Source organism: Fusarium mangiferae (assembly GCF_900044065.1).
Source record: "Fusarium mangiferae strain MRC7560 genome assembly, contig: FMAN_scaffold003, whole genome shotgun sequence".
In the NCBI taxonomy this organism is placed as follows: Eukaryota; Fungi; Ascomycota; class Sordariomycetes; order Hypocreales; family Nectriaceae; genus Fusarium; species Fusarium mangiferae.
Window position 1 is genome coordinate 1,599,384 of NW_024573923.1, and position 15,372 is coordinate 1,614,755.

A 15,372-nucleotide genomic window follows, 5' to 3' on the forward strand; every position below is an offset into this window, starting at 1 on the left:
CAGTTGTTAACGCTCCGGGCTTCTGCCCGAGAAAGCCTCCAGATATTACGATGAGAGCCTTAAATTAACTCAGTTGGGTCGTATCTTCTAAACTGTGGCTTTTGTGTCGCTCTCTGGGTATGGGCTCTCCCAAATGGCATGCGTCTAGCGTACGTATAGACTATCACCAGTATAGAGTGACATGCATGTTCATTTACCTCCCTCCGCTGAAATTTCTATCGTCGGACATTCTAATAAGCCCCATCACAGGCATTGACTACCGCATCCCGCATCTCTTTCGATGCTTTTGAAAACAGAACAGGGTTTCAACAAAGAATCGACCACAGTACTCATCTCAGCGTACCTATGGATACCTTGGCTTGCATAACCACTAACCATGCCAGATGAGGGTGAACCAGCTCATATCTCTTTCCTCTCTGCGGCCATAGTATCTCGACGATGATTTCCAGTCTGACGCACCATCATGCCTAATAGCCTATCTGATTAGGTAGCCAATGATGGCTAGCATAGCTGAATCTACGCAGAATCTATGCAAACTGGTCCTTAAGTAAAGAGCCCAAATCACTAGGAATTTCTTCCATCGCCAAACCTGGCTAGGCGTAGCCTCAACCGTTAAGCGCGAGGGGGAAAATCGAGTGTGTGGTGAAGATGTTGAGATCCTCGTGGGAGCTGACGGAAGGGAGTTGGTAATAGGGCTAAGATTGAGCTGGCGTAGTGAAGCCAGCTCCACCAACGTGGCCAGGGCTCTGGTTGGATGGATTGAATGATTTGGAGGTTACCCAGGCTTACCTTGGAGATTGTCCATGCCCTGCAGCGGTACGTACTGCATGAGTCTTCTACCTGAGTAAGGTACCTTACCTGGTAGGTACTGTACTGTACGTTACCTACGAGGCAGGTAGATAGGTAGTTGAGTAGTGGGTGTTTTGTATTTCCCTTTGAGCAAGCGAGGCCCTGCTCGGTCTGTCTTCTTCAGATTAGGTTGACGATTTGATGATGGGATGGTAGGTGGTATTCTTTGGCCTAGGTAGGTACGATACGGGCATCTGCCAATCCTGACCAGGAGCCTTTCATCGACTTTTTATAGTACCGGTGCAGGCATGCCTAGGTAGGTTCAAGGTATGCTTGTCTCAACTCCCTTATTGCTAAAATTTACCAGGTGCTAATACCATTAGCGGATATGCCAAGTAGGCCTGGCTACTCTGGACTTTCAGTTACTAACCACATACCTTAGTAGTGTGTCGAGTTTTGTCTTCATTGCGCATGCCAGCGACTGCTTGATCCTCCTGACAGGTGGCTCCTTGTTTCACCGAATTGCCACAAATGAGATATACTACTATGAATATAGCTAAATGAGGCTCTCGCAAGTCGATGGAGAATGCATTTGAGAAAATGGCGATTTGCATCAGTACAATCATTGGATGCTTCTATGTAGTCCAAGTCCTGTCGCGTTTCGCACAATTTGTCGTTACCTATGAATCACAGCTATGGCAATTTGAAACGACAACCATGTCTCGTTGAAGGGCTGGTCGGAATCACATCCTGCAGTAGACAGCCGACCTGTGGATTAAAGACGTCAAGAGACAAAGTGCACTTCTGTACGTTGAAACCCGTCTCCGTTGCAGATTCGGCACAAGAAAAGGTAGAGATGACATAGAGTTGATTTATTAGTGTAGGCAGCCAAGATCCTAGCTGCAGAGGGCAATGCTGCACGGTGTTGTCAAATGGTCGTCGAATCAAGATTCCTTGGATGGATCGAAAAAGCACACCCCTCAAAAGTGACTGCCCCTCCCGCAAAGGGGAAAAAAACGTACCGGTCAGTTGAACCACCTAGGTTGTTAAAAGGTCGTGGGGCAATACACAACCCAGCCACAGGGGAAAGCTCACAACAACGCTTGAGACTCAATCCAGACGACGCATTGCAATATTGTGATTAACCACGGAGGAACGCTAACCAAAAATCATAAGAATGAATCTGAGACCATCCATCCATCCATCTCCGGACATGGGAGATCTTTTTCTTTGGAAGTACATCGATTCAATATAAGATCTCGTTGGCTGTCAGGGTACACATGCGGTCGGCCCAAGAAGGGAGTGGCGCCATGGATGCAAGGTACCTCGTAGGCAGGCAATGAATGGATTATCTGTGTGCAGCATGTGCAGGCAGCCTGAGTCTATTCCCATAGTGCTACAGAGTTGAGGCAGAGACATCTTAATAATGAAGAACAAGGGATGAAAGCCCCGAGGTTACGCTGAGAGAGGGAAATGACATAAGTGTTGAGGATGGCCAAGTTATTGGGTGGAAACAATTTAAAGGCCAGACTCCTAGCAAGCAGGGGCACTAGCTGCCTTAGGTAGTAGGTTCCATAGCAGGAAGATTGGTTGGTCGTACGGGATAGGTCAGTTTGTGGATGATGGGTGGAAGGAGGGCGAGAGGCGAGAGGCAGACCCGACAGGGGCATGTTTATGCCACCTGCCGTTGGCGGTCACTGCCCTGAAGAACAGTGCAGGGTTCATCAACTTCTTAGCGTCAATCGATCGCATCCACCCAATGAAAGCCCTCCATCGTGCCGCGGGGCACCACCAAAAGCCCTGCATCGGCTGCTGCCCGTCGTGCCTGACACCCCACGTCTGGTCTGCTGTTTGACCACGTGACTTGGCGTTTCAAGGTCTTTCCGGACGCGTTGTCTCAACGCGTGTCACGTCACATTTCCTGAGGACCAGTCAAAAAGGATTGTTGGACTTGGTGGCTCTTGTGAGTTTCGCTCTCGTCTTGTTTCGTCTTATTTTCTTTGTCGTTTTTGATACCCATCATGAAGAGCATGCGAGGGTTACTGCACACAACCAGTGTCGAAGCTACAAATGAACAAAAGACTACATTCGCTACCACTTCTGTTGCTGGACATAAAAGAAGTCTATCAACAGTTGGAGAAGAACACCACTTCAGAACTTCCACCTCTCGAGCGACTGTTCAGTTTCAGCGAGCCGTCAGTCTCCCTTCTGTCCCTCCTCGAATTTCTGCGAGTCGCATTGTTCGTCTGGATGAGCGAGTCGGGCCGTCTGAGTATTCTCAACGGAGGGCTATTGCTGCGACTCCGACGTCGTCTTGTGATCCTGAACTCGAATTAAGCCATTCCACATATGGTCTCCCTCAACAGCTGGTTGATAATTTTGCTTCACTTGGCATAAACCAAATATACCCATGGCAAAAAGCTTGCCTCAAAGGCCCTGGGCTTCTGACAGGAGAAAAGAACCTTGTATATTGTGCACCAACTGGCGGTGGCAAATCTCTTGTGGCTGACGGTGAGATGAATGACGGTAGTGTGTGGATCTTAGCTAACACTTGTAGTGCTCATGCTCAGAAGAATTCTGGAAAAAAAGGGAACAAAGGCCCTCCTTGTGTTACCATATGTTGCTTTGGTTCAAGAGAAAGTTCGTTGGCTTCGTAGTGTGGTACAAGGCTTACGCTTCGCCTCTGAAACAACGGTTGATGACGACAAACGCATCTGGCGTAGACGAGCTGATGAAAACACAGTCCGTGTCATTGGTTTTTTGGGGGGTGGAAAAGTTAGAGCAACTTGGGCTGATTTTGATATTGGCGTGTGCACATTGGAGAAGGTCGGTGTCTAGTACCGTGATCCCACTCTGCTAAGCAAGTAAATTATTGACACTCCAAGGCAAACGCACTCGTGAATACGGCTATTGATGACTGTTCGATCTCCAAGCTCCGCGCGGTTGTGCTTGATGAGTTACACATGGTTGATGATGATCATCGAGGCTATTTGTTAGAACTCGTGGCGACCAAACTGCTCAGCTTGGAGCAGCGTGTACAAATCGTGGGCATGAGTGCCACTCTTCCGGTACGTTAGTCGGTCGACTTCGTGGTGCATTTTGAGTCGACTAATTTGCTAGTAGAACATGGACATGATGGCTCGATGGCTCGAAGGGCATTGTTACGAAACTCGGTATCGACCGGTTCCTATCGAGGAACATCTCGTGTATGACGGCAACATTTATCCCGCAGGTTCTACAAGCAGTCTCATCAAAAAAGCTGCGCAGCTGAACAGTCGGTCTACACAGGCACAGGCACAGATGAGACCCATCCGGCGAATAGAGCCATCCACCCACAAGGAGCTTCGCGACCCAGTATTAAATGCAGTGGTCACACTTGCTCACGAGACCGCCGTTGCTGGTTTCGGTGCCCTCGTCTTTGCCGGGAGTCGTGGCATGTGCGAGTCTGACGCACGATGGATTAGTCGGGCTATGCCCCAGCCACATGAGCTCAAGGCTGACGTTGTTGACAGAAGGATGGACTTGCTGGGAGAGCTTCGCAGTCTTAACACTGGGGTTGATCCGGTATTGGAAGAGACGGTCCTTTATGGCGTTGCATTTCATCGTAAGTGAAACGTCCGTTTTGCAAAATCGAGCATGTGTTCCTAATGGGTTTAGATGTAAGTCGTTTTAGCCGGCTAAAGCTCACGAACATTTCTGACTATATAGGCTGGCTTAACGACTGAAGAGAGAGATCTCATAGCGGCAGCTTACGATTCTGGAACACTATTGGTGTGCGTGGCGACCTGCAGTCTGGCTGCTGGTATCAACCTGTAAGAGTCGCTGTTTCGATTGTTAAACACTTTATTTACTTTTGCAGGCCAGCAAGACGGGTGATTCTACACAACTGTCGAATGGGGCGCGAATTTGTTGGACCATCGATGCTGAGGCAAATGCGAGGGCGAGCTGGACGACAGGGGAAAGCATCTATCGGTGAAACCTATCTCTGCTGCCGCGAAAATGACCTCGAGCAAGTTGTAGACCTCATGAATGCGGAGCTGCCACCCGTCGCCAGTTGTCTTAACACTGAGAATCGACGTATCCAACGGTGCGTCTTTCCTATGAAAGCATGAATGATTGCCAGCTAATATATTTCAGTGCACTGTTAGAAGTCATATCCATACGCTTAGCTACGAGTCATGAGTCCATTGAGGACTACTTCTCGAAGTCTCTGTTGAGTCATACTCATAGCGCCAAGTTTGTCAATGATTGTATCACCTCGAGCTTGGAAGAGATAGAATCAATGGGTTTTGTAACCTCCGATTCCTTGTCCATGTTCACGGCGACACAGCTAGGTAGAGCAATCGTGGCATCAGCTATCGATCCCGACGATGGTGTATTTGTCCATAGCGAACTCAGTCGGGCGCTCCAAGCCTTTGTCATGGATGGTGAGATGCACGTCTTATACACTTTCACACCTGTTCAAGAATTCGGGGTTATAGTGAACTGGCAGGTCTTTCGGAATGAAATGGAGGGTCTGGACGAGAGTGGTTTACGGGTACTGAGGCTTCTGGGCATCAAACCTACCACAATACTCAAGCTGTAGGTTGTGTTCACGGCCACGGGGTACTCACTGACAGCCAAGTAGTGCTCAAGGTGCCACGCTCCGTGAGACGACGCCAGAGGAGAAGCAGGTTGCTCGAGTACATCGACGCTTTTATCTCGCTCTCCAACTGCGGGATCTGTGTAACGAGATCCCTATACACATAGTGGCACGCAAATACGACGTGCCTCGTGGAATGGTTCAGAATCTTTCGCAGACTTGTCAAGGCTTCGCTGCAGGAATGATCAAGTTCTGTGAACAGATGAGCTGGGGGTATGTTCATGACAACTTTTTCCATCACATAGCTAACCGTAATCCAGAGTATTGGCCGCAGCTCTTGAACACTTTTCAGACAGGCTCGTGGCTGGTGCGAGAGCTGACCTATTGGCCTTGGCAAAGATTCCCTTTATCAAGAGCCGAACAGCGTGAGTGAATTGCTCTCAGCAGAATGCAGTGTTGCTTAAATATCACAGGCGGGTATTTTGGGATAACGGTTTTCGTACCGTGGCAACGATCGCGAATGCAGATCCTACAGAGCTACTTCCTATATTGATGCAGGTCGGTGTTCCGATCTGTTATTGAAAATGCATACATGGGTAACGCTGATTTTATGCGCAGGCTCAACCAAACAAGATCCGTTTAAAGGGTAAAGACAATGAGAAATACGAAGAGAAACTTCTTGTCAAGGCCAAAGTCATATCAGATGCTGCAAGCAAGATTTGGAGTGAGTTATCCTGACCTTTGTTTCACCTGACAAGCCTAATATGGTTCCCGAAGAACTCCAAATGCAGGCAGAGATTGAGGAGGAGTAGCCGCGTCCAGAAACTGCATCAGTAGGCAATAGCAGGGGTGACCCGCATTGCAGGATCTTACCAAGGCTTTCATTCTGGTGAGTGCAGGCCTAGGGCTGCAAAAACAAAAAAAAACAAAAAGTCGAACTTTAGATGTGAATGCAGGCGTGTGATAGATGGCTGCATCAAGCGTATCGAGTGGCCTAGGAGTGCACGCCTGAGGGAGGCATGTGCCTCGCGAGTCGGCGTGTGTACTAGCAAAACATTGATCACGAACACCAACTGTAAGGGTGGTGAGTTGAATCACCCTCCGGATTGAGATCGATTCATGATGCATTTGTCGTTCGCAGACGCGCGTCGATAATACGCGTGGGAGCGGAGGCATAGATCCCAGGTAAGAAATGGACGAACTTACCCCTGTTTAGACCAGCCGGCTTGCCGCCGCCTCTCACAGGGAATTGAGCAAAGAATTGAGAAAATGTTGCATTAGAGGAAATGAATGGGGAGCTGTCCCTTGTTCGTGCAGGAGGCGTGATTGATCATTTTCCGGTGGCCTGTTTGCTGAGAATGTTCGGAAACTCGATGAAGACCTTGCCTATCAGCGATTGGTCTCTTGGTGACCAAGCATTGTCTTATGCCAACCAAGCGCTTGTAACGCTGCACTTCGTCTGCGCCCTGCTTATTCTGCGCCAGAATACAGCCAGAAGGTTGGGCGGCTGTGGCACTCAATTGGTCGCCGTCTACCATCCACATGCTTGACATGTTGTTGGCTGTTTCTAGGCTTAGACCGGACGCCAAGATGGTGTGAGTGTGTGTGCCCTGTGTGTGTGGTTGATGGGCTACCTATGTCTATTTCTAGTCCTATTTTCCATGGTGTTTCGGGAGATAGAACGTTCTGAAAGCCTCATTTTACGCTTTTCACGCGCCCTCGCGCCATCCCTTGACTAGAGAAATACTGGTCTGAACTGGATCAGTACTTGGTAGCTTTGTTATGGCGGATGATGCGGGAAATGCAGAGATTGCAGGCTCAACCGTCACAGTGCACACCTTGGCCGATGCTATGGGCGTTCCTCAGCCTCAGGTTATGGTGATAGACAGAGTCTACGAGGAGGAGAAAGAAGAACATCTCCCTAGCACAACAGAAGATCTCTGGGTCAGTTCAGCAGACGGCCGATATTGCTCTGCGCCTGTACCAATACGAGTTGGTCCTTTGAACAACATGCAAACCTTCTACGTATGTGAAGGTAGCGATCTATTGACATGGAGGCCAGTTGAACTAACAGGGTTCCAGGTTCACAAAGACATACTTGTCCAGGCAGAGTGGTTCCAAAAAGCCTTATGCGGAAATTTCAGAGAAGCAAGTGAGCAATTCATTGATCTGCCAGAGGAGGATCCGGCTATTTTTCATTTTCTTGTTGCATTTCTATACGAGGGTTGCTATGAACCTATCAAGCCAGCAGCGAGCGTTCTAGGTGAATCAACCAGCTTACAGCCTAGTCCTGACCCACGAGTACTGATATGCCAGTAGAACCAGAAGTCGACAAGGGAAAGGGTATTGAAGTTGACCCAGAGCCAGCAGAGGCTTCTGACTCGAGCTCGTCAAGTAGCAGTAGCAGTTCTGAGAGCTCGGGTGCCTCATGGAGACGCCGGCGTCGGGCTCGACAAACGAGACATGCTGAGGCGGAAGAAACCCAGGAGAAGCATCCGGGACATCATCGACCGGGTTGCTCGTGTCCTCGATGCCTCGCTCGGCGTGACTTTTCGAGGTGCTGGCAGTGCGGGGCTCAGCGATCCCGCGAAGGCAATCCTCCTGTGCCTGTGCCTTATGGTCGAGGGGCTCCTAGAAGAGGGATCCATCCTCCAGGTGTTTTCCCTCCTCCTGTCAGCATTCCGATGCCTCCTCAGCAGAGCCAACCGGAGCGTATCACGGGAGAGGATCTTCGGACCTGGTTCCTGGCGTATGAGCTCAACCTCGACGTTTATATTTGCGCGACACGTTATATTATGGACGACTTTCGAAAGGCAGTGATGCGGTCGTGTGTTGATATGCTCGAGACAGCAGGCTGGGATGCTGCACAACCAAAGATGATGCATCTTTGCAGAAAACTTTATCACAGCGTGCCAGAAGTCGATGACTTGCTCAAGATGGTCATGGCACGCGTTGGGTTCCTTCAGCCACTTCTCTGGAAGCGCGCGCCTGTAGAGACAAGTGAGTTCTTGGTGAGCAACCCAGAGCTCGCTGCTACTATTCTACGAGAGACAGTCATGAGGCATTCGCAGCCAGCGGCGGATTTGCCATCGATGGAGCATGTTCATACTACTGCTTATGAAGACGAGTGGCAGAACTTGGGTCGTGCACCTGCGCGAACACGAGCCTATCACTAGTCATTAGTTATAAAACTCGATGCGGTTTGCGGTCGTTGTTCTTTGCTGTTGCGTCTACACACTTGAGGCCGGTTCAGTACACTATGAGTATGGCCAGCCACTGGGATTTTTTTGTTTTTTTACTTGAATAAAGTAGGTACCAGCTCTCATATCTATCTCATCTTTTGCGTAAAGTTATTCTTCTTGGCGGCTTTAACTTCTGCAGGTATGCCAGTCTTGCAAGACATCCAATTCTAGTCAATGACATCGTCTCTCAGGCTAAACAATTGCTGCAACACCTCGTCCGATTTCGCTCTCAATGCCGAGTGATACATGACGTTCGTCTCAAACGTCTTTGTACCCTTGACAAGCTTGGCTGTGTCTCTTGCAAATTCATAGTCGACGTACATATCCTCAACGAACGAGGCGGCATATACAGGAACTTTATTCTTTTGAAGCCTCTCCTGGTCGTAAAGAGCGGGCCAGTTATCACGGCTGGCCAATAACTCAGCCTCTTGGCGAAGTATTTGGAGCTCTGGGTAAGTTTCGAAGTGAAATGGGAAAATCATTTCTCCAGAGAAGTAGAGGCATCCGCTGGTAGATTCCGTTGAGTAGTTGTCATCCAGCCAGGAGAACGGCTTGAGTTCTTTTCCAACGCGATTCGCTGACCAGGCGGAAGCTAAACCAGGGCCGTCGCAATATATGGCCTCATGAAGGATGGCGTATATGATGTTGGTATCAAATGGGTTCCAGCCCTCAAGTGGTAATAGGGATGCTCTGTTGAAAAACCCAAACTGATCGAGGGATGCTTTTAAAGTCAGGATCGTAGAGTGAACCTGGTCGAAGCCACCATGGCTTCCAAAGGAAATGCCTATGGTCAGGAGACGAGGAACGGTGAGGACACCGCCAGATGGCAATGGAATACTGCCACCTTTACTCTCTATGAACTTGGCCACTTGACGGACGTTTTCGACGTCCTCTGGGAATTTTTCGTAATACTGCTCGTTGCGCTGTATGACCCGTTGGAATGTTGCTTCATATACTTGGTCAGGCTTCTTACCCACAGGGGCTAGACCACCAGTGAGAAAGACTTCCCGAAGACCTTCTGGGTGCATGGACAAATAGGATAGTGAGATGAAGCCTCCGTACGACTGGCCAAAGATGGACCATGGTTGTTTGGCAGCGGGCCATGAGGCGGTAAGATACTTCCTTACAGCTTCGCAGTCCCGGACTGTGTTGTCCTGGCGCATGAGGCCGAGGTACCGAGTACGCCCTTCAACGTCTCCAGATACAAGGCTTAGCATATCAGCACCAACTGGTGTACTCATGCCAACGCCGCGATGGTCAAGTAAGAGAAGCTGGTATCCCTTTGCAAGAGCGTGGCGGGTGAGGGGATGGTCCTGCGGTTCACGGTTGCCAAAGCCCGGTCCTCCCTCAAGATAGACCATATATGGTTTTGGAGGCTCGCCAAATTCGTCTTTTGGGCTGTTCTCTGACTCCTCATCATCGGGTGGGAATATGGGAACATCGTGTTTCTTGACAGCACGAGCGAATAGTGTGATGGAAGGGCCCTGGATGTCCGTGTAGTCGAGGGGTACCTTGAAGAAGAGCTCCGTAACACATAATTGCCCAGGCAGCACGTGAGATTTCCTGCTGACCAGTTCGGCTTGGGGGATGGACAAGCTATCAGGCGTAGACATGGTGACTCGTGTTACAATAGCAGGGGGTGATAGTGATGGTGTTTTAGTGATGGCGGGGTCGGCGGGTAAGATGTTGAATGCCAAACCACCTACCTACCTCTTACCTACTCTGGTAGGTAGGTGAATCGATAGGCAGTCTTAAATAAAGCATAACTTAGACTCTTTCTACAGATAGCACTGCTTATATTGGCTTAGCCCTATTGTTATATTCTGTAGATAAGTCCAAGTTTCGTTTACTATGTCATAGAGTTTTCCAGCTGTGTCCATGTTCAGAAAGCAGAATATGTGCATCATTTTGTGGACTTTTCATGGTTGGTGATTACCGGTATTATGCTCAAATCCAACACGTACATATAACCTCTGAGGTATCGTAGTTAATCAACTAATAAGATTGTTAGGATAATAACAGAGACAATAAGACCCGGTCGCCCAGATAATCTAGTTAGTTTGTCTATTGTTACCTGACTTGAGGAATTTATCACAGCGGTCAAAAACATCTACAGGGTAGGTAGGTAGTTTTGGCTTCTGATCCTAGGTACCTACCTATGTATTAGCATTGTCTCGGTCTGTTCTTCACCTCCACTCCATAATCCGCTCTAGAGGGACCAGGCTTCGCGCTATGTACCCAGACAAGGAAGCACCTACTGCCAGCACATGGTGCGTCAGACCACATTATGTATAGGTTTCTAAGGTCGGTAGGTAGAAATGGCCTAAGAACCTCAACGTGGAGCCAATAGAGCCTCATCGTCATGTCCCGGCCCTCTTGCGAATCACGAACTTTCCGCTCCGAAGTGGCTCGGCTGTAAATTACTGAATTCGTCCTGTTCCCCAGAAGCAACAACACTGTCACCCACTGGAAGGATGGAAGGACCCTAAATTTTAGCTGCCACCTAGCCTACCGTACCCGCTGTTGCATATAAACAGGCCAATCAGTGCCATTACCTCTCCACTTTGTTGCCGTCTTGCTCTGGCAACAGCACTCCTGTCGGGATCTAGCAAATCTCTTCCTCTTTCTTCCCCATCTAATAAATATTTCATCTCCTCTTCTTCCTTTCAACTTTCTTCTTCTTCCTCTCTTTCTCTATCGCACTCACTCACAGCCAAGGGCATGGCATATCTTCATCTTGCGCACACGTTGGCAGATGCTTTCAACGCCCTTGCTGATGAAGTCCAGACCTTGACAGATCGAAAGACCGTCTTGGAGCACAAGCTTCGCTTTGCTCATGAACAGGTAAGAAGAAATATTTTCTACCCCACGCAGTAGTTCCAGGCCTAGAACCCGGCTTTTCCCAATACCTGTCTACGTATCCTGGCTGCGCGATGTCCTGGGATTGTTTCGGCGATACCGGAGCTGTCGGCTTCTTCCCCACTACCAAGTCAGCATGATGAATATCATTAGCTCTAGATCAAGAGCATCAGGATGAATGACCCTGTTGCCGAGATTGATAACATATTTTTCTGATATCTGACCTATCAACATCTTCTTCCTCCATCGTCTGCAATGGACTCATCGCTGACTCGAAACCAAAAACAGTTCCAGTATCTGGCTGACAAATATGCTCCAGCCGCGCCAGAAATAGCTGATACCCTGGCCAAGCTCCAGATACCTCCGTATACATCTGTTGATAATTCATTGCCTGTTCCTCTTCCACGCGCGTACAGCTCCGGTTCCCAACACCAGCTTGCCCTCGTCATCCGTGACGGACGCCGAGTAGCTAATCAGCTTGCCTCGCTGGGCGAAACGAGTAAAACCACTGGCACTGGCTCCAGCAGAGAGACCGAGTCGCAACCTTCCCACGTAGCCACTTCCATGTCGACGGCGCTAGAACAAGACTTCACGGTCCAAGGAAAGAAGGGCCATCTTCAATGCCCGTTCTCCAAGCCTGCCACGGCTAGCGGCTCTGGGGCCCGCGACGAAGATGCACAGGACACAACTCCACATCATTCGACGGACCCTATCTGCGCAGCCATGTACGAAGAATCTACTTCTCAGCAAGCCCGCACAAACACAAACGGCTCATCAGCTGTCAAGTGTCCCATTCGTTACATGGACAAACACTCTGCTGAGGAGATCGCCCACTATGTTGAGACGCACAAACATGAACTCCCCCGAAGCCATGAAGTTTGCCTCCGCCGGTACCAACGTGACGAAGATCAAATCAAGAAGATAGATTCCAAGTATGGCGATATAGTGAGCATGATTGAAGGGCTGGGTCAGCTTCACCAACCTATGCTACCCGAGGCTGAACAGGATCCGAATCGACCAAATGACGTGGCCCAGCCATCTAATGAAAGAGTTGAGAACTGGGCACAAGCTGTTAGTGTAAATTCGGACCCGGATAATACACAGGTGCCGACTCTGGAGGATGGAGACCGGCAGAGTCATTTCGATCGGCCCCTAAAGGAAGTACGTGTTGGAGAATCGCCCAGTCGGCCTTGGGGAATATCTATTCCAGTCTACGACCTCCCAGGCCAAGGCGACGACCAACCTCTCTCACCACCACCGGCGCCTGTCTGTATGCCGATTTCCGCACAAGCTGCAACCAGTGCCCAAGAATCAATAAAGAAGACGCCAGGCAAATGTCCATTTGATCATACAAAATTGGCTGCCATGGGTGTGCCCTCACCATTCAAACATGACGCCCCCCCTAAAGTACCAGAACACACGGTTTCATCCTCACCTCATAAGGAGGGCGGACCCCCTCCACCCCCTCCACATCAACATCAATACCAATACCAACATCAACATACGTCACCTCCTCAGCCTGCCTTCATCAACCCTGATATGACCAAAGGGACAAACGACGGACCTCAAATGATCTTCACTGGGCCTGTTTTCATTGGGTATCCAATGGATCAGGCTATACAATTTATGAACCAATATAGGGGGAACCAGTAATTCCCATAATGGTGGTGTTTCACTTTTCAGTTATAGCATTGGGATGAGAGTGCATAAGCGACGGCGTTGGCGAATTCGATTTTATGGGATGCAAGCGATGGTATTACGAAAGTCTTTGTAAAGTTTTATTTCAACGCATACTGATCGGGCTGACGTAGCAGCCGCAAGTTGCAATTGGTTACTCCGTACATGTTTCGATTGTGGCTTAAGCGTATTCAACGATGGCTCCGATGGTTTTGAAAAAGCAGTTGATTCAAACACATCATCGTCCTCTATGATACCAATTGCAACCGAATACATATAGTGATGCCCAAAACGCCATCTAGTCCATGTAAAGATGTGCAGTCAATATAACCGAGCCGTGCCCAATATCCATAACTTTAGTATTGAATAATCTTGTCGTTGCTATCCCCAATTTGAGTCGAGCCTCCCGTTAAAATGTGAGTTCAAACCCTTCGGTCCCTCCTCTTATTGGTGTTTCCTTCATCATCATCTTCTTCTTCTTCTTCATCATCATCATCATCATCATCATCATCATCGTGATATCTGCTGTCTGTACCATCTCTACCCCACAGTGAAATATCATCGTCCGACATTAACACGGCTGCATCTTCAGGATCCATGAGCATTGTGTTTTCAGAGTCAGCATAGCCGGCCTCGCCCTCTTCAGCTGATAGATCTGTAGGCTCAAGGCCTTCTTGACGCGCGAGCTCTTCGGCACGAGCCATAGTACGACGGTAAATGATAAGCCCAACAATAAGACCGACGGCAGCACCCAAAATCATGCTTAAATAATTAATGGCTTTGCTACCAGCGGACATTTTATCGCCCTTCTCAGCTAGCAGAGCAAGACGACTGCCGATAAAAACGTGGACGAGCAGTTTGGGGCTAAAATCATATTGACATCAGCGATCAGGACCGGGCAAATACCAGTCATTAGTGAACATACCTTGACAATGCTGTGGAAATGGTAAACGCCAGAGGTGTAATGCTGGGAATAGTGGCGAGGAAGCCATTGCTCAGACTGAATGGAAGTGGACAGAATCGGATAGCCGTAAGATACCAAATTCCCTCCTGGCGCAACACTTGACCAAGAGCGACAAAGCGATGATCTCGACCAACCATGCGATCAACATAGCTGCTTAAAACAGTTCTGCTTGCGAGGAACGCGCAAAGAGCACCAGCCGTACATCCGGATGCAACAATGGGCCAGCCTAAGGGAAACCCATACACAAAACCCGCGATTGTGCTCGCGGTCGAGTATCCAACAATCGGAGGGAACGAAGTGACGAAGACCAGCAGAAAGGCCAGAGTCCAACCTCCTGGAAGAGCGCGCCACTGCTCGGCCTTTGGCTCAAGCCATTTGAAGAAGACATGCGAGTAGATAATAGCCAGAATGCCAAGCACGCCCGCTGCGACAACGCCTACGAGGGCAAGAATCCTCTGGACAGGTGACAGGCGCAGATACACCTTCAGAACCTGCTCACCAAGCAGATTGACGCTACCCCATATGCGGCGCACAAAGCTCGTCTTACCACCGCCAGCATAGCTAGTGCTCGCGCGGCGACGATTCATTAGCGGGTTCGATAAACGGCGGCTCGAGGACGTCGTAGACCAGGGAGGACGGCTTGGCGAGGGAGAGGAGCCACGGTCTGGAGATAGGGCGAGAGCCTGGGCGGTTGAGTTGTAATCCGCAGGCATGTTTAATGAAAAGATCTTGGGTTTCGATTGACTGAGTAGGAGTAGGAGTTGAATTCTGACGGGGGCTATGTGGCCATGTCTGTGTATTGGGTTTCGATATAGGTGAGATTCGGAACGCGCGGATGGAAATGAGGTTATAGTGTGAGATTGGGGACCTTGAGGATAGGGTCAGGGTGACTTTCTGGTGGTATATAAGATCAGAGGACCGGCTTTACCAGTCAACAACAGTCGTGTTTTCGCATTCGATATCGCTCGAAGAAGATCTAATGGTGATGTAGAGCTGGAGCTGTCGACGTCGTTTCATTGGGGCTGCACCAAAGTTACACGACGTTGCTAGTCTAAGCGAATCCGGAGCGGAAGTGCCCCGCTAAGCATGGCGCTAATCCTATCCTGTCAAACCTATACATGGGCTTGTATACATATATCAGAAAGTAGGTATCAAAGTCAATCTCAGGTAAGGTGGTGACTAAATCGACAGGTATCACATGCAACTTTCAACACATTGGCTTATAGAACGGAGTCTGATTTTACTGCTTTCTTCTATTT

General features: G+C 49.2%; 5 protein-coding genes across 5 annotated transcripts; 3 read left to right on the forward strand and 2 right to left on the reverse strand.

Annotated features, from left to right (window-relative positions):
- Window positions 1–2,810: 2,810 nt before the first annotated feature.
- FMAN_04594 (uncharacterized protein) lies at window positions 2,811–6,183 on the forward strand (the record flags this gene model as incomplete). The annotated part of the gene is made up of 12 exons (XM_041828679.1): window positions 2,811–3,300; window positions 3,347–3,615; window positions 3,675–3,857; window positions 3,913–4,353; window positions 4,498–4,601; window positions 4,649–4,876; window positions 4,927–5,370; window positions 5,417–5,644; window positions 5,692–5,796; window positions 5,845–5,929; window positions 5,990–6,095; window positions 6,149–6,183. 12 exons carry the CDS (start codon window positions 2,811–2,813, stop codon window positions 6,181–6,183), a joined length of 2,718 nt encoding a protein of 905 aa, XP_041679518.1.
- A 970-nt stretch (window positions 6,184–7,153) lies between these two features.
- On the forward strand, window positions 7,154–8,547 carry FMAN_04593 (uncharacterized protein; the record flags this gene model as incomplete). The annotated part of the gene is made up of 3 exons (XM_041828680.1): window positions 7,154–7,396; window positions 7,454–7,634; window positions 7,691–8,547. 3 exons carry the CDS (start codon window positions 7,154–7,156, stop codon window positions 8,545–8,547), a joined length of 1,281 nt encoding a protein of 426 aa, XP_041679519.1.
- A 233-nt stretch (window positions 8,548–8,780) lies between these two features.
- Window positions 8,781–10,226, reverse strand: FMAN_04592 (uncharacterized protein; the record flags this gene model as incomplete). Its single annotated transcript, XM_041828681.1, has 1 exon — window positions 8,781–10,226. One exon carries the CDS (start codon window positions 10,224–10,226, stop codon window positions 8,781–8,783), a length of 1,446 nt encoding a protein of 481 aa, XP_041679520.1.
- Window positions 10,227–11,334: 1,108 nt separating this feature from the next.
- On the forward strand, window positions 11,335–13,125 carry FMAN_04591 (uncharacterized protein; the record flags this gene model as incomplete). Its single annotated transcript, XM_041828682.1, has 2 exons — window positions 11,335–11,457; window positions 11,761–13,125. 2 exons carry the CDS (start codon window positions 11,335–11,337, stop codon window positions 13,123–13,125), a joined length of 1,488 nt encoding a protein of 495 aa, XP_041679521.1.
- Window positions 13,126–13,571: 446 nt separating this feature from the next.
- FMAN_04590 (uncharacterized protein) lies at window positions 13,572–14,826 on the reverse strand (the record flags this gene model as incomplete). The annotated part of the gene is made up of 2 exons (XM_041828683.1): window positions 13,572–14,013; window positions 14,075–14,826. 2 exons carry the CDS (start codon window positions 14,824–14,826, stop codon window positions 13,572–13,574), a joined length of 1,194 nt encoding a protein of 397 aa, XP_041679522.1.
- Between the last annotated feature and the right edge of the window lie 546 nt (window positions 14,827–15,372).